Raw genomic sequence first — 25,663 nt, forward strand, 5'->3', positions numbered from 1 at the left:
TACAAAATGTCTTGATCCTCATGTTAATTATAGTCAATATTTAATGACTGACTTCCACATTCCTAATGTGAAACCTAAGGATTCATTATTTGATACATGATTTCACTTATTTATGTTCTCTCCCCCACTTAGAATGAAAACACAATGAGATCAGGTATCTCTGCTTGACTCACTCCTGCATTCTCAGGACTCAGAAGAAGGCCTTTTTTGACATATTGCACGTGCTTGATAGCTGTTTCCTTAATCTATTATATCTAATTCTTTCAAGAGTTTACTGAAAGTCACAAAGCTCCTAGGGTTTTGTATGTAGGCAGTGTGGTGGTAAAGGCTGGATTCATAGCCACTCTGTTAGGTTGAGAAAACCATCCTTAACATCCATAGAACAAAGATGTCCAGACCCCAGAATCTTCCTACCCTGTCCTGACTAAAGCTTGCAGGTAGGGTAGGGAGCAATGAAATTTGCTGATAGTAAATTATTCCACCTGGCTTACAACCATCCTGCCACAAATGCCCGTTGCTGCTTTCCTTTCAATTGTTTTAGTTTAATAAACTTGATCTTATCGTTTGTCTTTAATCTTCTAGTGATACAGATAAGGCTAATTCTAATTTTGTTTAACCTAAGCTGTTTTTTTTTTTCTTTCACAATGGAGCAAAACAACACTTTTTTTTCCCCCACATCAAATCTACTACTTTCATCTTCAGGCGTGTTTTATGGTTCTGATTTTCATGTTTACTTACAGTTTTCTTAATTTTCTCTAATTTTCTTTGTTGACTGTTTTTTCTCAGATTTTTAAGTATAGATCAGAGAGCTGACTTTATGTTTAAAAGAATGAAACTTGGGCCGGGCACGGTGGCTTACGCCTGTAATCCCAGCACTTTGGGAGGCCGAGGCGGGTGGATCACAAGGTCAAGAGATCCTGGTCAACATGGTGAAACCCCGTCTCTACTAAAAATACAAAAAATTAGCTGGGCACGGTGGCGCATGCCTGTAATCCCAGCTACCCAGGAGGCTGAGGCAGGAGAATTGCCTGAACCCAGGAGGCGGAGGTTGCGGTGAGCCAAGATCGCGCCATTGCACTCCAGCCTAGGTAACAAGAGTGAAACTCCGTCTCAAAAAAAAAAAAAAAAAATGATACTTTTAAATATTCGCAGCATCAGAAATAACACAGTAGTTATATATTCCCTCTTGTCTAACATGAGAAAATGAGCAGATTTTTATTTACATTCATCCATCTTCCAACTCTGTCTTAGTTTTTGTTGACAAAATAGTGAATTACAGATCCAGATTGGAACCGTTAATTTTTTACATTATGCTTCTTTGCCTCAAGTAGTTATGTTTTACATTAACCTCCCATTTGGTAATGTAGTTAGAGCCATTATTGAGCATTAATGCTATGTTTAATTAGTTTTATGCTCACTGTGGGTCTTCTTCTTCTACATTTCTCAATTCTTGATTTCTTTATTTGATTCATTGCTCAGTCAATTGCTCTGTGAATGATTTATTAGAAGCAGGGAATGTGGCAGTCCCTGGATACTAACAATGTCTTTCTGATGTATTTGCACAAGAACAACAACTTGGCTGATAAGGAATTTGTGAGTTATAACACTTTCTCCTCAAAATATCCTCCAGGCTTAACATCATTGTCTGCTGCCCTTTATGATATGGAAAAAACTGAGAGGGACTAGGCAGAGATTTGTTAGGCTGAGAATGGCTGTTCTGCTTCTGTGACCCTTTCAACCAGCTCTTTTCAGTAAAATGTAATACTAAAGACCGTCTTTTGAAACTGTATAGTTTTTCCTTTGCCAGAAAAATACAGCCTCCTGAGTGCCCAGCCCCCTTTGCTTTTCCTTTCTCTATTCCTGTGAGGTCAACTGTACCTGCAAGACATGTGGCATAAGCACTCACCCAATTCCATTCCTGCCTGTTTTGTTACTGGGAATCTTAGTTCCAGTAAGAGCACATATGCATGGTGGGGAGTAGAAGGCACAGGCAACTAAATGGCCGTGTTCAACTCTGAAGCAGTGTCGAAACTGCTTGAGATGAGGCAGTTTCAGAGTCAGAAACTTTTCTTTTTCTCTATGGGAAATCCCTGTGTCTTGAAGAAGGAGGTCTCTGATGTGATGTTTGGGGAGCAAAACTGTTGGAGGCGTCTGAACCTGAGCAACTCCCTCTTAAATAGGAGCTAGGTAAATTGAGGCTGAGACCTACTGGGCTGCATTCCCAGGCAGTTAAGGCATTCTAACTCACAGGATGAGATAGGAAGATACAAGCCATAAAGACCTTGCTGATAAAACAGCTTGCAGTAAAGAAGCTGGCTAAAGCCCACCAAAACTAAGATGGCCATAAGAGTGACCTCGGGTAGACCTCACTGCTACACTCCCGCCAGCATCATGACAATTTACAAATCCCGTAGCAACATCAGGAAGTTACCCTATATGGTCTAAAAAGGGGGAGGCATAAATAATGCACCCCTTGTTTAGCATATCAAGAAATAACCATAAAAATGGGCAACCAACAGCCCTCAGGGCTGCTCTATGAAGTATTCTTTTGTTCCTTTACTGTCTTAATAAACTTGCTTTCACCTTATTCTATGGACTCACCCTGAATTCTTTCTTGCATGAGATCTAAGAACCCTCTCTTGGGGTCTGAACAGGGACCCCTTTCCTGGAACAAAACCTCTGTGGTTGGCTCAGGACCAACCACTTCTATGGTGAGGAAATTGCTTTTGATGTGCATTTGCTAGTGTCCTGGGTTCCATAGATATGTTCTATTTCTAGATTTTATGAGTATATTAGTGGGAAGAATAAAGTGAAGCTACTTCTTTCTCTTCCTAGCACGAAAACTCAACCACACCTTTTGACATGTACCAAGAGCAGGGAAAGCCACACCTTCTTACAGCTGTGCTGCACCGACAAACTGGCCAGCGTGGGATGTCGAGAACCAAGAACAAGATGAGCCCCAGACACTTCTGCCAATTTTTATGTCTTCCTGCTCAATATATCCTAGTGCTTCATGCAGCAGGAAGACCAGATGGACAGGTGGAAGGCAGTCTGGCAGCTTCTCTTTGTAGTCTTATGCTCTCTGTGAGGAGTGTTGCTTGAACCGGTAATAAATGCAGAACTGAAATACCACAGTGGAATTTAAATGGGTATGTGGACATTCTAAATGTTAATTAGTTCCTCAATCAAGGTTTCTCACCAAGCAATGACTGTCATTGACAGACTAAATGCTCTATCCTGGCCACCCAGAGCCTGCAGGCTGTTCCCCACAGACTTCACTGAATTTTGCTTGTCTCTTGCTTCCCTTCTCCAGCAAGCTTCTCAGTTCTCCATGTCATACACTGCATAACATGGCACATGACAGATTCCCTTACATGTCTATAAGCCCTTGGAGGGCTCATACTACATAACCTTAACATAGGGCTTAGCATTTGTCAGTGTTTGTTAGATGTTGGTTAAAAGAAATATGACCACTTGGATAGAAAATACAAACTCACATAGTATAAGAGACTAAAGATATTTAGCTTGCAGAAAAGAGGATCGTAAGAGCATGTTTGTATAAAGGAGAAAAGGGCGTTAGAAAGGATCTTATGTAACTGAAGGACTATAAACCAAGAACGTGGTTGCATTGGTACTGTAGGATCCTAAGAGTCTGAATCAAGAACAATGAGTACAAACTTCAACAGAAAATATTTCAGCGAGTACACTGGAAAGCCTCCTAAGAGACACAGCCCACTCCCTATTCTAGAAAACAGTAAAGCTACCTCAGAGGTAAGTGAGTTCTCTGTCATTGGAGGTATTCCAGAATAAGCACTAATGCCAGTTAATTGGTGTTGTAATATTGATAGAACCATTGTTTTGTGTGTGTTTGGGGTTGTTGAATGACCTTTGACATCCTTTCCAGCCCTATGGTTTTCTGGTATTATGACTGGCACCAATCCTTGACCAAAGAAATATTTGATACAATGGTTATCTTGTCTTTGGAGAAAAATTATTTTCTAATGTGACCAATGGCAATGACAAAGTGGGTATTAATCACTGATCAACTAAACCACACTTGGTGCATTCCTAGATAACAAACTGTAATAATATTATTATTACATATGAAGACATTAAGCTCAGAGAGGTCATGTAATTTCCTCAAGTAAAGCATCATCTCTATACTCTAATACAAGAGTATACAAAGGTTTTCCATAAGAAGCCATATAATAAATATCTTAGGCTTTGTGGGGAATATAGTCTCAGTTACAATTGTTCAACTTTACTGTTAAGCATCAAAAGAGCCATAGACAGTACATAAATAAACAGCCATAGCTGTATTTTTTTTTTTTTAATTTCAAGGCATGAGGTAGGATCTGGCCCCTGGACCTTAGGTTTTCAACCTCTGCTCTAGAGCCCTGCTGACTTATCATTTGAGAATGAGAAAATGCAAACAAGGCAAGGAATGGCCTCCATGTGGCCATACTTACTCCATTGGCTTTGCTGAGTGCCTGGAAGTAGATGCTGTAGCTTTTCAGGGGAGAGAGAGGAGGATTCCAGTAGCCATTGTATGTCTTATTGTCACCCACTGTAAATGGTTGGGTGACAGGCAGGTTGGCAGGCTTTAACTCAGCAGCAAAGTAGTGTAGAGAATCGAGGCTGGAGGCATTCCGATAGCTCACAGGCACCGAAAAGCACTCAATAATGTCAGCTGCCCTCCGTGACTTCTGAAGTCTCTCCTCCTTGACAACCAGCTGATAAACACTGGACAGGAAAGAGGAGAGGTAGATGGATCAGCAACTCTCTGGAAGAATGAGCTTGTTAGTTCTCATGATGTCAACCCAACTTCTCCTATATGGAGACACTGTTTCTGTCAACCACAAAACTTTAGTCCTGAGCTTCAGATTTCCAAACCTACCATATTACAGAACTTTATCTTCACTTAGCTGTCTCAAAGCCAGCTCACACTAGACACATCCAAACTCCACTCAGCCCCAACCCCTACAAACCTGTCTGCTCCTCCTTCTACATTTATTTTCTTAGTAAATGGTAGCACCATCAGACAAGTGGCCAAAACTTGAATCGTCCTCATGAGTGCTCATCCTCAGTTCTTAACTCCTTAGTTCTCACTCCTCATCTCTAATCAAGTCTGTTGATTTGACTTCTGCAGGTTTGCATCTGTTCCACCTGTCTTTTCTCAATGCCTAGGTTGGGTTCTTTCCCACCTATCCAGATTCAACTAGTCTCTTTGCCTCTAATGCAAGTGATTCACAAATTAGTTATCCTAATCATATGCATCCTAGTCATGTAGTTCTTTCCCTCTTCAAACACTTTCATAGGCCTTCCATTGTCCAAATGATACAATCTAAACTCTTCATCTTGGCATTTGAAGCCCTCTGTGCCTGTCTTCTGTCTTCTATTTAGAAGGTCTTCTCATGGTGTTCCCATCTTCCAGCCACTCCAGACCCCATGCTATTGCACAGACATCTTTTGGGTCTCACCTCGTGCCATTACTGACTGATGCTTCCTCTAACTGCAGTGCCCTGCATCCTGGCCACTTCTGCTTTCCTCCAAAGGCTGAGCACACCTTTCACTTCCCTAGAAAGCCTGTCCAGATATGTCCAGTCTGGATGAATCCTCCCTCTGTAGTTCCCCTAGAACTCACCTAATCTCCATCTGCTTTGTTTTCCAATAGCATGAGATGGGACTACTCTTTCGCTGGCTGGATTGTGACCGTTTACAAAGTAGGCACTGTGGTTTACTTATCTGTGCATCATTCTCCACCCCCACCCCACACTGCCCAGCCGGATGCCTGCCACCCAACAAGTGATCAATGAATGCTTGTTCAAATGAATTACACTGGATTGAATTAAAACTGAAAGCAAGCATGAAACCAAATCTGGCTGGATGCAGAAACCCTAATCAGATAAACAGCAATTGCCCTGGGTTCCTGCCTAGTAATCTAATATTGTTCCCTTCAAATTAGTAGGATGTAAGAAGATGCTAGTGTGTGAATAGAGATGACTGATCCTTCATTGAATATCAGGTGATATTCAATGTTAGACTCTCTTTGTACAGTTATTTTAAAGTTTGTAAGTTGGATAACATTGTTCAATTTCTTTGAATGCCCCACAGTTTATATTTCTCTTGAATAAATGTTTTTCTTTTAGAAGAGCTTTATTGCACAGATCTTTGGGACTCATGATCTAAAACAAAAGATCAATTGCCCAAAGAGTGCCCACAGGACAATTGCCCAAAGAGTGCCCACGGGAGACTTCTGTGAATTAATGAGGTGGTTGCAGGAGGGGGGGCCCAAACCAATCATTTAAATAGGGCATAGTGAACCAGCACGTGGTTTATAAAAATGAAGCACATTGCAGGCTACCATCCTTCAATCAGACTATCCATCTAAAGACACTTAGATTAAGGAGTACGCTTGGGAAATGACAGAGACACAGGACTATTTCGTTAAGGAAAAAAGGCTATGGAGAACTGCCCTAAGAAAATGTGACACATTCAATATGACAAGTTTTCCCCTGAATTTTCTCGAGCATGGGAATTTTCAGACATGCAAAAAGGAAGGGATGGGCATATGAGTATATGCCACACTTAGATGAGTGCAGGTAAGCAGCAGCTCAATGACCATGCCTGTTGTAGTGTGTACACATCTGAGTAAGAACCTGACAATTCAGAGTGCATGGGAGGGACATGTGAGTGGATTTGGCCAGTCTCTCAAAAAATGCACACCACATCTGAAGGTGCACGATTTCCAAGTGAGGATCTGTATTACCTGGGCATCTAACTCCAAATGAGTGAACATAACATTCAGATGAATGTGGCTAACCTGAGTGTTTAGACTTCTAAATAAGTGTGTAACATCTGAGAATATTTTAACATCCCCAAGCGTGTGTGGGTGTGTATCATCTATGTATGTTCACAATGCCTGTTGAAGTCAATAAATCTTTAAATTATGATTTCAATAATCATTTCCTCCTCAACTCTGGGGTCCTTCTCAATTGTACGATTCCAGTGTTTATCAGGACAGCTAAGCTCAAAGCAGTCAATGAAAAATAGCACAAGGACCTAACCCAAACCTAGAGGTTGCAGGGCAGAAGTGGAGGAGTGTTTGCAACAGAGTTTTCAGGACCTGCACTGCTTTATATGTAACCATATATTCAGGTAAATTTTTGAATTTGGCTTGAATGCTAATAGTGGTTCAACCAGTTGAGGGTCCATTTCTTGTGAGACTCTGATCTGTGAGGGAAAGGGCAAAAGCAAAAGAGCAACTTCATGAAGCAGACAACTTCCTGGGCTCTCCTGCTGAAGCTATCAATAGCACCTAAGAACACTGCATTGGATTTGGGAGCATGTACCGATTCAGCCCTCATATCCTCTTGAGCAGATTAGAAGGAGCCAACAGCCTCATCCCCAGGGCCAGGGTTTGGAAACAGGTGGGAGTTCCAACTTTCTTCTGAGGGCCGGCCTATTCCTAATCACCACTTGGATTGATCATGTGTACATAATAAGGCCTTTGTCTTGGTTTCTCAGATAGTCTTCTCATTCTACCTTAAATCCTTCTATCAATTTCCCCTCTAAATTGAGACCCCCGAAGCCTTGCAAGCTTCCCCAGGGCTGAATCCCCCTCCTTGAATCACTTCCTATTGTCTCTGGTCCTCCCGTGATGAGATAGATCAAGAGGAGCCACATGGCTGGACTCATTTACTGTCCATGACTGATGTAAGATTCCACAGTTGTGGTCACCAAGAAGATAGGTTCTGACTGGGTTCTGAACACTCAAATGCTGCCAACGTCTATTAGAGAGAGCCATAGTATCTCTGTGGGGGTCACCCTGTATATCCTCATCAGCTCTTTCTCCCCACCAATCTGATTACTAAAGATCCACTTGGCAATTGAACCAACCCAACAGCCAGATCGCAGGAGAGGAGGCTGAGACTGAGAGGTCAAATGACTCATGAAGGTCAAACTGCAGCAAAAGTAGAAACTCAAACTTTTCATTCATACCTCAGTATCCTTTCTATATATATATATATATATATATTTTTTTTTTCTATTTTTCTTCTCTTCCTACAAACAATAAAATGTATCAAGGAGCTTCCAAGCATTGTTTTTAAACTTGGCGTCCTAAACTGCCTAGCTCTATCCCAACCAACTCCACATGAAATTACAAAGAATAGCAAAGGATATATATTTTTTTGGTTTAAACTGTGCAGTCAACATATGGTTCACATATGATTGTGATTATTGTGCCAAAATATACCCAGCAATTCCTCCAGGCCCATGCATCCGCAGCCTGTCCATTCAAAAGCAAACCTGCAATGCAGCCAGAAAAACTGAAATCATGTTGTTAGAAAAATCTGTTTGCCAGTGGATCCAGCCTTTCTCAAAGACCGCAGAACTCTGACTGAAGACGGGGAGAGAAGAAACAGCACTTGCAAGTTGTATAACTTTCCTTTCCTGACACTTTTTAGGAAAGGATGGGGGAAAGAAACAAGAAACTATTATTTTTATTTCTTGTAGTAGCTTCATTCTCATTCCCTTGAGAATACATTAATCTAAGAGCATGTTCTTTTCAGCTTGCTGGTAATGATAAAATCATATCCATATGCGAATGACCTCCCTTTTGCGGTCATATCTCCAGCTCAAAAACAGTGGTTTCAATAAACTATTCAGGATCATTTTTAAAGAGAAGGGAATTTTTTTTAGTAGGAAAATTCTAATAACATGAGAGAAGAATAACGTAAGACACTCACCGCACAACACATAGCACTTACTTATACATTTTATCCTCTTGTGACACCGTCTCTGTTTCTCCCAATGAGAAGATGGGCATTTATGATCTTTTTTTTTTCATTACTTATCCCAAGGAACTCTTCTTGCAAGAATGTAAGAGCTATGCTGTGCCCCCAACTCATTTCATTCACTCTAAGGTGACTTCTGTAAGGTCAAGGAGAGTTTGTAATTTTACTTTCAGTATCTACTGCTGTCCATCCAAGGCAAAAACCCTCAGGACTTCTCCACAGGCTTTGGAAAACCCTGCTGCTTGACTCTCTCCCTCCCTCTAGTCCCTACGCGAATGGCTTAATTGGTGGCTTGAGATTCTCAAACCAGATTGCACTGAGGGGGACCAGGGACCTATCAGAGCATCCTTCCATCAACAACAGTTCCTGTGGCCCGCCTTGTATATCTAGAAAAGTCTCTAGCCAAGAGCTGTATCCTTTCAGAAGGTTGAAATATGGTGACAGATGGACTGTATACTTTAGCTCACAGGTAGAGACTGCCCACCTTCAGAAAGATGCAAATTTTAGTCCACGTTCTCCCAGAAGGAGGCATGTCTGAGTTCAGGTGATTCCAGAAACAGACCCTGAGCCAAGGTTTCACTGCAAATGATGTACTGAGGAAGGAGTCCCAGAATAAACTAGTAAAGGAGTGACAGAAACGAGAGAAAATTGGAGGAAGTGGAGCAAGGGTGTGATATCAGGTAAAGTCCCAGTCTTAGCCTGATCGCATAGGGAGCTCTAGAGTATCAATTATACCCCCAGAGTTTGTCTCATCTCAAACCAAAGGCTTTTGAACTGCGAGTGTCCGTCAGTTATTGGTTATGTTTGCCCCAAAGAGACATAAACTCTAAGGCACTCCTAACTCTGTGTGAGGGTCAGACAAGGGGGTTCTGGATTCTTAATGGCAATAGCCCACAGCAGGTCACACCAGGGAATCATTTACATCAAGGCACATGGAAGCTGGGGGATGGGCACACGGCAGAAAGGGGAGGTGACAGGGTCTGGGTGGCCACCAAGAGTGGCTCTGACGGGGCAGTTTTGGATAATGACCATGTGAGACTTGTGAAAAGATCAGAGACCTATTTTATGAAAGCATTTTCCAACCTGTGTTTCCAGCACTGCTCAGCTGAGAGATATGTTAGCTTCTCACCAGTCATAGTGGCTTCTCCATCACTGATCCTTCAAGTGAGAGCAGTGAATAGTCATTTCAGAAACTCAGTGGAGGGTTGCTCAAGACCAATAGGTTGCTCAACTGTGGCTGCATATTATAATCACCTGGGGGCTTTAAGAATGCTTTTTCCTTGGCTCTGCTACAGATCAGCTGAATCAGAATCTCTAGGGGTGGGACCCTAGCCTCAGTACTTTTTTAAAAAGCTCTTTAGATAGTTTAATGTGCAGGTATGAAATCACAAACATAAGTGATTCTGATGTTTATATCCTTGCCCTGATATTTATTCTGATATTTGTACCCATATAGCCAACAAGGGCATTCCCCTTCAGTATTCTCACTCCCTTGGAAAACACTGAATTGAGTCATTCTAAATCCACCAAAGCATTAATACATAATTACCAGTATTCTGAGTCACTATACACCATATCTCATGATTTATTTCTTCCACAGCTTTTGAAACATGTCTTGTTTAATTATTTGTTTACTGGCTTTACTGCCTGCCCCCAAATTGGCTGCCAACTTCATGAGGTCTGAGATCTTTCCATCTAGTTCATTGCTTCTAAAACCATACTAGCTAGACACACAATGGTTTTTCACTAAGTATTTCTTAAAAAAATAAATTGAAAAAATTATAAAGTTTAAGTGCACATCAAGTCAATTCTCACCACACACTTGAATGTCCTACTACCTGCTATTCCATCTGCCCACAATACCTTCTTTCTTCTTCTCCATCTTGAGACCTCCTCATCCAATCCAGATTCAGATCGAACATGGCGCTTTCTCTCTTGACTTGCAAACCAGAGCTGGTTTCTCCTGTTCTCATAGCTCTTTATCCACACCTCTATCATAGCTTCCACTATTGTGTACTGCAATGATGCCTCCGCCCACCAGAAAATGTTTATTCAATTCCAACCACCTACTAGGCAATATGCTAAGCTTATTGCATTTATTATCTCATTTGACCTTTAAAACAATTCTAAGAGGCAGATACTATTATCATCATTTGACAAAATAAAAGAACAAAAACATAGAGAGGCTCAAATTTTCTTCCAGGGTCACACTGCTATTTGATTACTAGAGCTAAGATTTGAACCCAGGCAGTCTGACTCATGAACCCTCAGTCTTAACTACAAGATGAAACCGCTTTCCATTACACAGAAGGTTAAGCCGTCAACTTTATTTTACTCCACTAAATACTTTGCTTTTTAAAAAACAACAACAAAATTCTGTATCAAGGAAAATATAATACTTTATAAAATTTGAAAAATGAAGAAAAAGGGTTTCCCTAATTAAATAATCATGTGATCATCAATGAAATGTTGGTGAATCTTTTACCATTCTTTTCTTCTGCAAGAACAACCTCTGATTTAATACTGAAAATCAACGGAAGAAAGCTTTTTGCTTGTAGATATTCATCTTCTAGTCAACTTGGTTGGTTTGCAAATATGATTTTTATATTATATACAGAAGACTCCCAATATCATATATCTTAAACTATTCCAGGAGGTCTAATGATTTAGCAAACTTGTTCACTAAGAAGCCCTTAATATTGACATTGCTGAGAATAACCAAATGTACAAGAACTTGCTTAAAGCACACTGACTGAGGATTAAATGGTTTCCATATACCTCTTCTTTCAAAAGTTGCTTGACTAAGTGATTGATAGGAACATGTAGCTCTTGGCTGTTCATGGCCATGATAGGGAGCCACAGGAACATGTGTAAATGCACTCCTTTCTTGAGGCTTGCTTAACTTTGCTGTCATGTGCTGTCTCTCATGTGGCAAGGTTAATGCCATTTCCCAAGACAGTAGAAAGCTGCTTTGTCTCTGTATTTTTCTAGATTACATCAGCACCCTGTGCTGACCAGGAAAGCTATGGGGAAAGGTCCCGCATAGTAAAAACTGGCATTGGAGTTGACTAAGATACAGAGAGTGATGCCTCTAGCCATCAGAAATGGTTAATCCACAGTAAGTAAAATCTGTTTAGTAAAGCAAAGATTTATGTAACACATCTTTAGTGGATTTTAATAAAGCTGATTAAAACATAATGTTAGCATGTACAAACTCAGGTTGTAATCCAGGATCTACTAATACCTAGCTACCTGTATGACCTTGGGCAAGACACTTAATCTTGCAAGAGGATACAATTATTGTCCCTTTTGATCCGTCTTTCTGGGTTCATGTGTCCATCTCCCATCTTGTTTAAGTTATCATAATTACACAATTTAAAAAATACTTCCATAGGTTATTGGGGGAACAGGTGATATTTGGTTACATGAGTAGGTTCTTTAGTGGTGATTTGTAAGATTTAGGTGCACTCATCACCTGAGTAGCATACACTGAACCCAATTTGTAGTGAGGGACATCTTCCACCCTCTGTGTGCTTTGCTGTGCACAGGGGCATCAAAGACCGCTTCAGAGGGTTGCCTTGAAACTGTCAAAGACTTCTTTGCTGGTGAAGAGGGCTTGAGAATGTAAGTCTTGATCTCCCCTAACACATACCCATATCTGATTCCAGGCTAGCATTTTTCAGTGAAAGTGGAAAAATCCTGCTCCTCTGACTCAAAGGGAACAGGTTCAAGGTGCAGTTCACTCTACAGAGGATCACACGTTGGTTCGGGTTCTTTATCTTCCCTTTTCTGCTTCCCTCTATCTTTTAATGGTTTGTACTGAGAATGCTCCCTTAATAATAAATCACTTTTTAAAAAAATTTAAATTATTTTATTTTAAAATATTTAATTGAGAAATAAAGTTCAAATATATTCAAGGTACATAATATAATGATTAGATACATGTATATATTGTATAATGCTAACTACAATCTAATTAATTAAAACATTCATCACCACCCATCAGGCACATTAGAGCCCCAGAACTTGTTCATCTTATAACTGAAAGTTTGTACCCTTGACCATCATCTCTCCTTTTTTCCATGCCAAGCCCATGGCACCCGCCACTGTACTCTGCTTCTATGAGTTCAACTTTTTTAGATTCCACATATAAGTGAGATTGCACAGTATTTGTTTCTCTGTGTGTAGGCAAGAATGTGTTTGAAATCTTAGTAAGAGGCAAAATGAAAAGCTTCATAGTAGTGAATAGCACCATCGAATTCCTCTTGTTGATTTGCACTTGCTAAGATCTGCTGTCATTCTTGATCAGTAAGTAGGAATGCTATATGGGTGGCACTTTTGATCCCCGTTTAATCACTGTTCTCTCTAAGAGATTATTATAGTCTCCTCAGGCCTTTAGTCCAGTCCAGCAGTCTGTACACATTAAATTTGAGGGCAGAGATGGTGCCTATTTCATATATCCCCAGGTTCACCATGGTGAGTATAATGGCTGCTGCAACACAGACGTTCATAAATATTTGTGAATTATTTGCAGGAAATGCATAACCAACAATTTCACTGAAGAAATATAATCATATATAATCTAATCAAACCAAGCACTGTTGTTACCTGTTGTTTATTAATAATGTTCAATAAAATGTATGGAGGATAGATTATGAGGTCTGTCTCACTTCATATTTGGTAATATTTTTCACTTTGTTGTAATATGCACCTATATATGCATTTCAGATTACAAATATACAAATATAACTATAGTCATAGCCTGAATTTGTATCCATTTTGAATATGATGTTCTGATGCTCCAATATGTGGTAGTTTAATGATTTAAGGCATTTGATGCTTTCTTGGTAGGCTGAATTATGACTGAATGACTAACACACCTCCAGAAAATAATGTTGGCCATGAAAACTCCTAGCCTAAGAATAGTTTTTGTGTGTTTAGAGTATTTGTGTATCTAGAGATATTTTAAAGATGTCATTGGATTATGATCAATTCATTTGGAATTGATTATGTAAGAATTGGTAAGAGTCTTTCAAACTGCTTACCTAAAGTTTGGTTTATTCTATTAACATGTAAAAACATGTAGAAGCTAGAACAATATTCATAGTTACTGAACTATGAGTATTTCCACTAAAGGCTAGGTCATCACCTAGCAACCTTTCAGAGTCCCACAAAGCTCTGTGATGATGTCTTTTGCACTTGGGAATAAGGCTTTCCTTTGATGTGAGCTACTCAGTCAAGCATCACCACCCCCCACTGGGCTCTCCAGATTCTCTTATCTTCTAATCAGGGCTCTTTGCCCCAAATAAAATGAAAAGATTAAGGGCTGGGCCCAAGAAGTGAAGAACATTGGCATAAGGCTGGTTTGTATTTCATAATTCCTCATACTTTTTGCAAACGTTTTTTTCTGCACGGCAAAAGAAACAGTCATTAGAGTGAATCGGCAACCAACAGAATGGGAAAAAATTTTTGCAGTTTACCCATCTGACAAAGGGCTGATATCCAGCATTTACAAAGAACTCAAACAGATTTACAGGAAAAAAAACAAACAAGCTCATTCAAAAATGGGCAAAGGATATGAACAGACACTTTGCAAAAGAAGACATACATGAGGCCAACAAACATATGAAAAAATGCTCATTATCACTGGTCATTCGAGAGATGCAAATCAAAACCACGTTGAGATACCATCTCACGCCAGTTAGAATGGCGATCATTAAAAAATCTGGAGACAACAGATGCTGGAGAGGATGTGGAGAAAAAGGAACAGTTTTACACTGTTGGTGGGAGTGTAAATTAGTTCAACCATTGTGGAAGACAGTGTGGCGATTTCTCAAGGCCTTAGAAATAGAAATTCCATTTGACCCAGCAATCCCATTACTGGGTATATATCCAAAGGACTATAAATCGTTCTACTATAAGGACACATGCACACGAATGTTCATTGCAGCACTGTTTACAATAGCAAAGACCTGGAACCAACCCAAATGCCCATTGATAATAGACTGGATTGGGAAAATGTGGCACATATATACCGTGGAATATTATGCAGCAATCAAAAATGATGAGTTCATGTCGTTTGTAGGGACATGGATGAATTTGGAGAACATCATTCTCAGCAAACTGACACTAGAACAGAAAATGAAATACCGCATGTTCTCACTCATAGGCGGGTGATGAACAATGAGAACACATGGACACAGGGAGGGGAGCACTACACACTGGGGTCTATTGTGGGGAATAGGGGAGGGACAGTGCGGGGGTAGAGCTGGGGAGGGATAGCATGGGAAGAAATGCCAGATGTGGGTGAAGGGGAGGAAGGCAGCAAATCACATTGCCACATGTGTACCTATGCAACTATCTTGCATGTTTTGCACATGTACCCCAAAATCTAAAATGCAATAATTAAAAATAAAATAAAATACTCAAAAAAATAACTTGTATTCAAATCTTTAGCCCATAGGTCTGCTTCTGAGAGAACTCAACCTAAAATAATCTCTATATGGCTCAGTTTCCTCATTGTTAAAAATTATGGGTTGGGCCTTCACGAATGGTGGAATGAGTGGCTTGGCACATGCTCTCCCCAAAAAGCAGTAATTAAACTAGACAATATTGTCAATATTAACAATTCTGACAAGAATATTGACAAAATTGTCAATATTGTCAATTTTGACAAGAATAGAGAAAAAAGGATAAAAAGGAATGAGCAAAGTCTCCAAGAAATATGGGACTATGTGAAACGACCTAATTTACATTTGATAGGTGTAACTGAATATGACGAAGAGAATGAATCCAAGCTGGAAAATACTCTTCAGGATATTATTCAGGAAAACCTTCCCAACTTAGCAAAGTAGGACAATATTCAACCCCAGGTAATACAGAGAACACCACAAAGACATTCCTCAAGAAGAGCAACCCCCAAGGCACATAATTATTAGATTCACCAGGGTTGAAATGAAGGAGAAAATTACTAAGGGCAGCCAGAGAGAAAGGTCAGGTTACCCACAAAGGGAAGCCTATCAGACTTACAGCAGCTCTCTCGGCAGAAACCCTACAAGCCAGAAGAGAGTGGGGGCCAATATTCAACATCCTTAAAGAACAGAACTTTCAGCCCAGAATTTCATATCCAGCCAAACTAAGCTTCACAACTGAAGGAAAGATAAAATCTTTTATGAACAAGCAAGTATTCAGAGATTTTATTACCACCAGGCCTGCTTTACAAGAGCTTCTGAAAGAAGCATTACACATAGAAAGGAGCAACCAGTATTAGCCTTTCTAAAAACATACCAAGAAGTAAAGAGCATCAACATAAAGAAGAATTTACATCAACGAATGGACAAAACAGCCAGTTAACATCAAATGGCAGTAACCCCCAATCAAAAGATACAACCAAAACCCAACGGTATGCTGCATCCAGACCCATTTCACATGCAAGGATACACAAAGACTCAAAATAAAGGGATGGAGGAACATTTACCAACCAAATGGAGAGCAAACATAAATAAATAAATAAAAAGCAGGAGTTACGATTCTCGCATCTGATAAAATAGATTTTAAAGCAACAAAGGTATAGTGGTAAAAGGATCAATGCAACAAGAAGAGCTAATGATCCTAACACCCAGATACATAAGACCTATAAAGAGACTTAGACCCCCTAGACTCCCACACAATAATAGTGGGAGACTTTAACATCAATATTAGATAGATCACAAAGACATAAAATTAATAAGGATATCCAGGACTTGAACTCAGATCTGGAACAAGTAAACTTAATAAACATTTATAGAACTCTCCACTTTAAATACACAAAATATACATTCTTGTCAGTACCATATTACACCTACTCATAGGTTTAAATGAAATATTGATCGGCCATTATTAAGCACAATTATTGGCAGAAAAGAGGTTTTTAATACCCGTTTTCAGAATAAAGCAACATTTTCATTCTCTCTCCCTCTTTTTCTTTCTCTTGTTTCCTCTCCTTCACTCCTTTTTTTCTTTCCTTCTCTCCTTTCTTAAAAAAAAAATTGTCAGTATCAACCATGTCAGGAGTGGCTGAAGAAAAATTTATAAACACTGGTATTATAAGAGAAGAGAAGAAAGAACTGAAATAAAAATCTAACCTTCCATCTTAAGAGAGTAGAAAAATAAGAGCAAACTAAACCCCAACAAGAATAGAGAATAAAGGAATAGGAATAAAGATCAGAGTAGAAATCAATATGATAGACCATAAAACAAGACCAAAAAATCAATGAAACAAACTTTTTTAAGATCAACACACTTGACAACTCTTTACATTGACCAGAAAAAAAGACTTATGACATAAATTACCAAAATCAGAAGTAAACGAGGGGATATCACTATTGACTCTGCAGAAATTCTGTAAAAAAATTTATGCTGAAGAACATGGACAATATAGATGAAATAGATAACTTACCAAAATTAACTCATGAAAAAGAAAATTCTAATAGACTCATAACAAGTGAAATAGTTAAATTAGCAACTACAATCCTTCCCACAAAGAAAAGTCCTGCTCATATGGCATCACTGGCGAAGTCTGTCGGATATTTAAAAGGGAAATAGTTCTAAGTTGTCACAAACTTTTCCAGAAAATAGCAGAGGAGTGAATGCATTTCAACTCATTCTATGATACCAAAATCAGAGAAATATATACAAAAAAAGAAAATGTCAGCACCTTTACTCAGGGAAACAGACCCCACAATGGTAAACCAAATATTAGCAAACTGAATCTAGTAACCTATAAATTATATAAATAACTTAGTGAGGTTTATCCCAGGAATATAGGTTGGTTTAATTTTAAAAAATCAAATAATGCCAATATAGCATATTAATAAAATAAAAATGGAAACACATAATCATCTTAAAAGATGGAGAAAAATCATTTGATAAAATACAATATATATTTATGATAAAGGGTGCTATAGAAAAGAAAATTGGGATAAAAAGGAACTTTCTGAACCTGATAAAAGCTAAGCACACAGTATGTAAAACTAACATCATACTCAAGGGTAAAAGACTAAATGCTTTCTCTTAAAATGAGGATTAAGACAAGGATGTGTGATTAACATTGTGCTGGAGATTCTAGCCAGTGACATAAGAAAAAATAAATTAATGGCGCCCAGATTGGAAAGGAAGAAGTAAAACTTTTTATTTGCAGATGGTATTATCGTATATATAGATAATCTAAGGATTTTGCGCACACACGCGTGCACACATACACACACACCCTGCACCAACTAGAACAATAAACAATTTTCACAAAGTAATAGTATACAAGATCAATATAAAAATCAACTATATTCTTATCACTAGCAAAGAGCAATCTAAAAATGAAATTAAGCAAACAATTCCATTCACAACGGCATCAAAAATACTTAGAAATAAATTTAACATAAGAAATGAAATACTTGCACATACAAAAGTAAAATAAAAATTGCTGAAATAAATTGAATAAAATCTAAATAAATAGACATCCCATGTTCATAATTGGGATAGTCAATATTGTAAGGATGGTAATGATCTACAAATTTGTAGATAATTAGCACAATCCTTGTCAGAATCCCAGGAGACTGTAAAAACAAGCTAATTATAAAGTTCATATGAAAATGCAAGGGTCAAAAATACAAAAATTAGCTGGGCATGGTGGGACACGTCTGTAGTCCCAGCTACTCGGGAGGCTGAGGCAGGAGAATTACTTGAACCCAGGAGGCAGAGGTTGCGGTGAGCCGAGATCATGCCATTGCACTCCAGTCTGGGTAACAACAGCAAAACTCCGTCTCAAAAAAAAAAAAGAAAATGCAAGGGTCCCTAATAGAACAATTTTTAAAGCAAGAACATAGTTGTAGGACTTAGAGTTTCAGATTTCATAAATTTAAAAAATCAATACAGTGGCATGCTGGCAAAAGAAACTTATAGGTCAATGAAGGAGAATTAAGGGTCCTGAAATAAACGCCTACATTTACAATCAATTGACTCCTGACAAAGTGACAAGATGATTTAATGGAAACATGATAGTCTTTCAGCAAATGGTACTGGGTCAGTTGAATATTCACATATAAAAATCTAAATTTAAACCTTCAAGAACAGAAAATGGATCATAATCCTAAATATAAGAGCTAAAACTATAAAACTTCTAGTAGAAAACATAGAAGAAAATCTTCATAATCTATGATTAGAAATAAAGTATATACATACAACTCCGAAAGCATAATTTATTAGTGAGAAAAAAAGATTAAAATAGCAATAATGGTATCTTTTAATTGGGCTTCAAAGGTACTACTAAACAAATTAAAACAAATATCACATGCTGAGAGCAAATATTTCCAAATCATGTATATGATAAGACTTATACCTAACATGCATAATGACACATTACAGCTCAATAGTAAGATGAACTACTTAATTTTTTTTTTTTTTTTTGAGACAGAGTTTCACTCTTGTTACCTAGACTGGAGTGCAATGGCACGATCTCAGCTTACCGCAACCTCCGCCTTCTGGGTTCAAGCAATTCTCCTGCCTCAGCCTCCCAAGTTAGCTGGGACTACAGGCATGCATGCACCACCATGCCCAGCTAATTTTTGTATTTTTAGTAGAGACGGGGTTTCACCATGTTGACCAGGATGGTCTTGATCTCTTGACCTCGTGATCCACCCGCCTCGGCCTCCCAAAGTGCTGGGATTATAGGCGTGAGCCACCACACCCAGCCTGAACTACCCAATTTTTAAATGACCAAAGATTTGAGTTGACATTTCACCAAATATGAAATACAAATGGCTAATAAACTAACAAAAACATGGTCAACATCATTACTCATTAAAGAAATACAAATTAAAGCAACAATGAGAAACCACCACATACACTCACTATAATCCATCAGACAAAAGACAGACAATGATACTGTTTGAAAGAATGTGGAGAAACTGGAACATCATAAGTTGCTGCTGGGAAGGTAAATGGTACAGTTACTCTGGAACATAGTCTGGCAATCCTTAAAAGATAAACATAAAACTACTATTCATCTAGTTATTCCATTTCTACATATCTACCCAAAAGAAATGAAGACATGTCCACACAAAAACTTGAATTAAACTGTTCATAGAAGCATTATTTATAATAGCCAAAACATAAAAACCATCTGCACGGTTATCAATCAATTGGTGAGTGGGTAAACAATATGTGGTATATCTATGCAACAGAATAGTATTCAGTGACAAAAGGAACAAACTACCACTACAATCTGTGGCATGAATGAAGCTCCAAAACATTATGCTAAGTGAAAGAAATATGATGCAGAAGACTACACAGACTACAGACCGTATGATTCTATTCATATCAAACACGAAGAAAAGGCAAGGTCATAGATACAGAAATCATGTTAGCAATTGCCTGGAACTGGAAGTGGGAATAGGAATCAATTTATGGTGTGATGAAAACATTCTAAAATGGGATTGTGCTGATAGTTGCACAATCCTATACATTTACTAAAGAATTGTACACTTAAAAATAGATTAATTTATGGTATATAAATCATACATCAATAAAGCTGTTAAGAGAAACAGACTGAATAATCTTGAATGTCCTTTCTCACTTCAAGTCAATGCTTTGGCATTTAAGTAGGCACAAATTTTAATACAAAATGCTATGATAAACCATTGGTTTTATTGGACAAGATGGGCTAAGAAACAAGTGTGAGCTTTGTAATCCCCAACAGAATCTAGCTTTGCAATTACATTTCCCTCTTAAAGGTCACTCAGAACTATGGAGCTGAAATTTACAATGATATGTCTTAGTTAGCCAACCTTCCTTCCAAGGCTCTGGGAATTCCTGTTTTTCCTCACTATTTGCCTAGTCAAAACAGTTCTCAGAGGAGACACGGAAATGGGAGAAGGTGCACATTTGGCAGACTAGTGTCAGAGTTAGTACACGTGCATCTTTGCTTTGCCTCTGACTAGTTTGGTGACCTATTGCCCTGTCTATCTTTCATACATTTATTCATCAGATATTTATTGGGTGATGATAACTTAATAAAGTGAAAATAGCAGGTTCAAATGTGAATGTAACCTGGCCCCTGGGTACTGGGGGCTTAGAGCCCAGAAAGGAGAAACAGATTATTAACTGTTTGCCACAATCCAGTGAAGCGAGGGCAACAAGAACTCTGCCAGAGAAGGATTCTGGGAAGGTAGGAGCCTACAAGGCAGTGTAAAGACTGAGATCACATGTCCAGAAAGTGCATTCTAGAAAGTGCTCTATGAAAGTTGGCTGGAGCCTTCACAATTGCTGCATGCATTGTTATTACAATGCTACTGAATCAGACACCAAAGAGTGGCTTTGTTTTGTTTTCTGGGCCCTTCTCCTATGGTTGAACTGCATTTGATACATTCAGTGAAAGTGAATTTTGTGTAGAAATTTAGAGCAAGACAAACATGTTGTGTAAAGGAGTCATAAAAATCTAGCTGAAGAATCCAAGTAAGTTTTCCTTCAATCATGGCTCTTCTCTCTTTGAAAATACCATAGATTCAGTCCTTAAGCAACTCCCATGGCTCAAGTTTCAATACACCGTATATTCAGAATCTGACCACTTCTCAACATCTTCATAGCTGCAATTCCGGATCAAGCTTCCATCATCTCTTGACTGGATTATTGTAATAGCCTCCCAACTGGTCTCCCTGCTTTCGCTTTTGCCTCCCAAAATTTATTCTCAAAACAGTGCCTAGAATGATCCTTTGAAAACATGACTCAGGTCAAGACATGCCTCTGCTCAAAGCTCTCTTATGGCTCCCACCTTACTTAAGAGTAAAATGCAACATCTTTATAATGTCTACAAGTCCCACTCTTAAGAACTCTCTGATCTTACTCTTCTAATTCTTCTCCAGTTACACTGGACTCTTTGCTGTTCCTTGAACAGCCCAGACATTGTCCCATTTCAAGGCCCTTGCTGTTGCCATCCCCTTCCTTGCATGGTCTTCCCCCGGAGATACGCAACCTAAGAAGGCTTACTTTATCACCTCTGCCAGGGAAGTCTGCCCTGACCACTTTATTTAAAATAGCAACCTGAATCCACAGTATAACCAATTATACTTTCCTGCTTAACTTTTATCTGTATCATTTACTATTATCTAGCACACCTAAAATATTAAGTCCTTTTAAGAGAGAACAGTAAGCACTGCAAATGTCAACATTCCTTTGGGAAAAAAGCAACTGAATAGATATGGGGCCAGTTAGGCAATATTTGGGTAAATAACCGTGATTTGATAACCTTTGCTAAAGCAAGGTGGAGGTTTTGGTACTGGCTTTACACTCACTGCCCTGTCTGCCATGCTGAGCAAGTCATTTTACCTCTAGAACTTGCATCTAAAATGGAATAATTGTGACCAATGCAATAAGACACAAAACAGAAGAGACATACATTTTAGAAAGGAAAGCAATTCATCATCATTTGCGGATAATATGACTAGACCTAATATATTGAAGCGAATCAACTGAAAGACTTTTAAAATTAATAAAAGAATTCAGTAGTTTTGTAGAAGATAGAGATAAATACACTGTACGCCATGAAAAACAAGCTAGAAGATGTAATGGAAAAGCCTTTTAAAATAGAGTCCTTTAAAAATAGCTAAGGATAACACAAATAAGAAACATACAGGACTGAGAGTGGAAGGAAAATAAAACTCTACTGAATGATTTAAAGGACTATCTCCAGCCCCTAGCACACGGCTTGGTAGAATGGGCGTTAAATAATTGTGCTGAACTGAAGATGAATAAATGGACAAAAATGCTGAAGTCCTGGAGGAAAGCATCATATATTGTAAAAATGTCAATTCTTGCCAAATTGATACATTATTTTCTTTGAGAAAAAGCAAATTGTATAAAATATGAGCCAGTTAGTTGATATTTGTGAGCCCTAAAGATGTGGATGACCATAATTTGACAATCCCAGTAAGGTTTGTTTTGTTCAAAATGGGAAATACAGTTAAGAACTTAGGAAAAAAAAAAAGGAATGAGGTTGAAAAACCACTACTGGATATTAAGTTGTATCAGGAAGTTACAATGATTAAACCATGGGTACTAGAGTATGAGTTAAATAAAAATGAAATAGATGTGTGTGTGTGTGTGTGTGTGTGTCAGAGAGAGAAACAGATAATTTTATGTATAAAAATACAAGCAACATAAATTAATGAAAAAGAGAATTTTATCACTTAGTGTTTGAGAAATTTCATAATTATGAGAAAAATCATCAAATTTAAAACCTCACTACATATGAAAAACCACATTATATTCCAATAGTTCAGAATTTAGTTATTGAAAAATTTCAGGATGCTCATGCCAACCAAATACAATGTGTGATCCTTGATTGGATTCTGGATTAATTTTAAAAAGCTTTAAAGGACAATTAATTGGGAGAGTTGGGGAAATCTGAATATAACCTATATATTAGATATCAGCATCATGTCGCTTTAAAACTTCCTGAGTGTGGTGGTGGTTTTGTGGCTATGTAACAGACTGACCTTTCCATAGGAGATACAAACTAAACGTTTTGAAGAGTCATGGTCACTACAAGTAAACCTCAAATGGTTGAATAACAATTTGGGAGATAAGAGAAAGAGAGAAAAACTAAATATGGCAAAATGCTTACAGCTAACAAATCTATGGGAAGGATATGTGAATGTTTATTGTACCATCCTTGCAACATCCTGTAGGTTTGAAACCAAAGAAAAAGATAATCTTGGGTGGAAAAGAGTTGTTTAAGCTTAATAATAGAACAATTTACAAAAGACAAGAAAAATGGCACATTTGTCTATATGTAAATTTGAAATGTCTGAAACGGAATTTAAAAAAAAACAATGAGTTAGAAAACCTATTTCCAGAAAATATGACAGAAAAGGAAATAGTATTTTTATATTTAAAAAATCGTATCAGGTATGGAGAATAAAAATGACAAAGGACACACATAAAAATCAATAAATTATCTGAATAAATAAAGGTATAGGCTATATTCTGTATATATAATGGGAATGAACCAGAAATTGCTAAATCAAAATTCTGCACAAATGAAAACTCCAACTGGGGAAAATAAGAACTTACCTTATGTGATGCCTTATAAGTAATTCTCATACCAAATGGAAAATCAAAACCACAATTTCCTACTCTTTAGAAACTATTACTGTGAGAACAATGATGTTTAATGCTTATGGGATAGGACCAAACCTGTTTTCAGCATCTGAAAATGCTTTGTTACTAAACAAAAAAGAATGACAATAAATTAATTAAGCATTCCATAAAAAGAAAATTAGAATAAACAACGCTAGAGCCAGATGGCTTTTCCAATGAGTTCTTTCAATCTTTTCAGGAACTGATAATTCCCATGTCATGGAAACAATTACATCAGACAGAAAAAGAGAGAAAGCATCACAAATTGTTACAAACCATTCCTCTAATATACTATTAAATTGGTGTTCCATAAGTACATCATTTACTGCAGGTACACAAGATAGATTTAGTAATAGAAAATCTAGAAGAATATTATATAAATAAATCCAAGTAGAAAAAAATATGATCGTAGGAGTAGATACCCAAAAGGCACTTGATAAAATCACTCATTAAAAAAAGTCATAAATTATAAAATAGAAATATTTTTTCCTTTTCAGATTTTAAAATACCCATTTCAAATCTGCAGCTAACATTATACATAAGAGACATTTGCTGGAGGTCTAGTGTTTGAGGTTGGAATTTAGACAAAAAGTTCAGCTATTAACATTATTTGGCAACATTGCCCAGAAAGCTCTACCCAATGCAACAAAACATAAAACCAAAAGAAAAGCTATTGCAACTGGAATAGGAGGACATAAAATTATCATTACTCATAGATGCTGTGATTATTAGCTGGTAAACCAAGATAATAAAACTTAATTAAGAAACTCACAAGAGGTTTCAGCAAATGAGATGCAGAAAATGCACACACACCACACACACACTCTCACACACAATACACACACAGTTTCCCTAAATGCCAGCAAAAAACAAATGGGGGAAAGATAGCAGAAGGCATCACAAGCTTAATAGTAAGAAACAATTTTAACAAGGTAGCAAAATGGAATCTACATGACAGAGTCAATGCCTTTGTCCTGAGAATTAGTGAAGACTCAGATGAATGGACAGCCTTTCTCTCTTTCAGTGTGGAAAAGCTCACATTAATATATATAATCATTTCAGATTAAGTTATAGTCTTAATATAATTTAGACCAATTCCATTGAGGATTGTTTAGAGAATATGATAAAGGGATTTAAAAATTCACAGGGAAACGTAGGTGGGTGAAAACAGCCAAGAACATTTTGAACAACAAGAAATAGGAAGACTACATATTGAAATGTTTTGTAAAGCTATATTAAAATGGGTGATGCAGACACAATGATTAATGGAGACGCAGATCTAACCGAACAGTATAGATAAACCAAGAATACAGTGGCGCACACACACACACACACACACACACACACACACACGCAACATCACAGTTCAGTAAGACTGGAAGGATTATTCAGTAAATGGTGTGGGGAAAATCTGTTAACTACTTGAAGAAACAAAGGAATAAGAACTCCCCAAACATCATTAAAATAGTAATAGCTATCATAACACGTGGCAGAAGTAGGATGCAACATTATCAGGGAGGATCAACATTACATAAAGCCTATTTTTTTTAATTTGGTGAATAAAAATGGGGAAGATTTCCCAAACGTTAGTATGTTCAAAATTTTCCTATCATTTATATATAAGCATGTATTATTGTGTGTTGAATCTAAGTTAAATGTCATTTAAAATAAAATAACATTGTATGAATTACCTTCGT

The 25,663-nt window shown here is 37.9% G+C and overlaps 1 protein-coding gene across 21 annotated transcripts in view; it reads right to left on the reverse strand.

Moving 5' to 3' along the window:
• Positions 1-25,663, reverse strand: part of PTPRT (protein tyrosine phosphatase receptor type T) — a 1,160,468-nt gene that overhangs the window by 250,597 nt on the left and 884,208 nt on the right. For all 21 annotated transcript variants that reach the window (XM_078371705.1, XM_008995950.5, XM_035302876.3 and 18 more), the window contains exon 12: positions 4,470-4,743. In XM_078371705.1, coding sequence (XP_078227831.1) covers positions 4,470-4,743 — 274 coding nt within the window. The remainder of the gene's footprint in view (positions 1-4,469; positions 4,744-25,663) is intronic.

Source organism: Callithrix jacchus, chromosome 5 (genome assembly GCF_049354715.1).
Source record: "Callithrix jacchus isolate 240 chromosome 5, calJac240_pri, whole genome shotgun sequence".
NCBI lineage: Eukaryota > Metazoa > Chordata > Mammalia > Primates > Cebidae > Callithrix > Callithrix jacchus.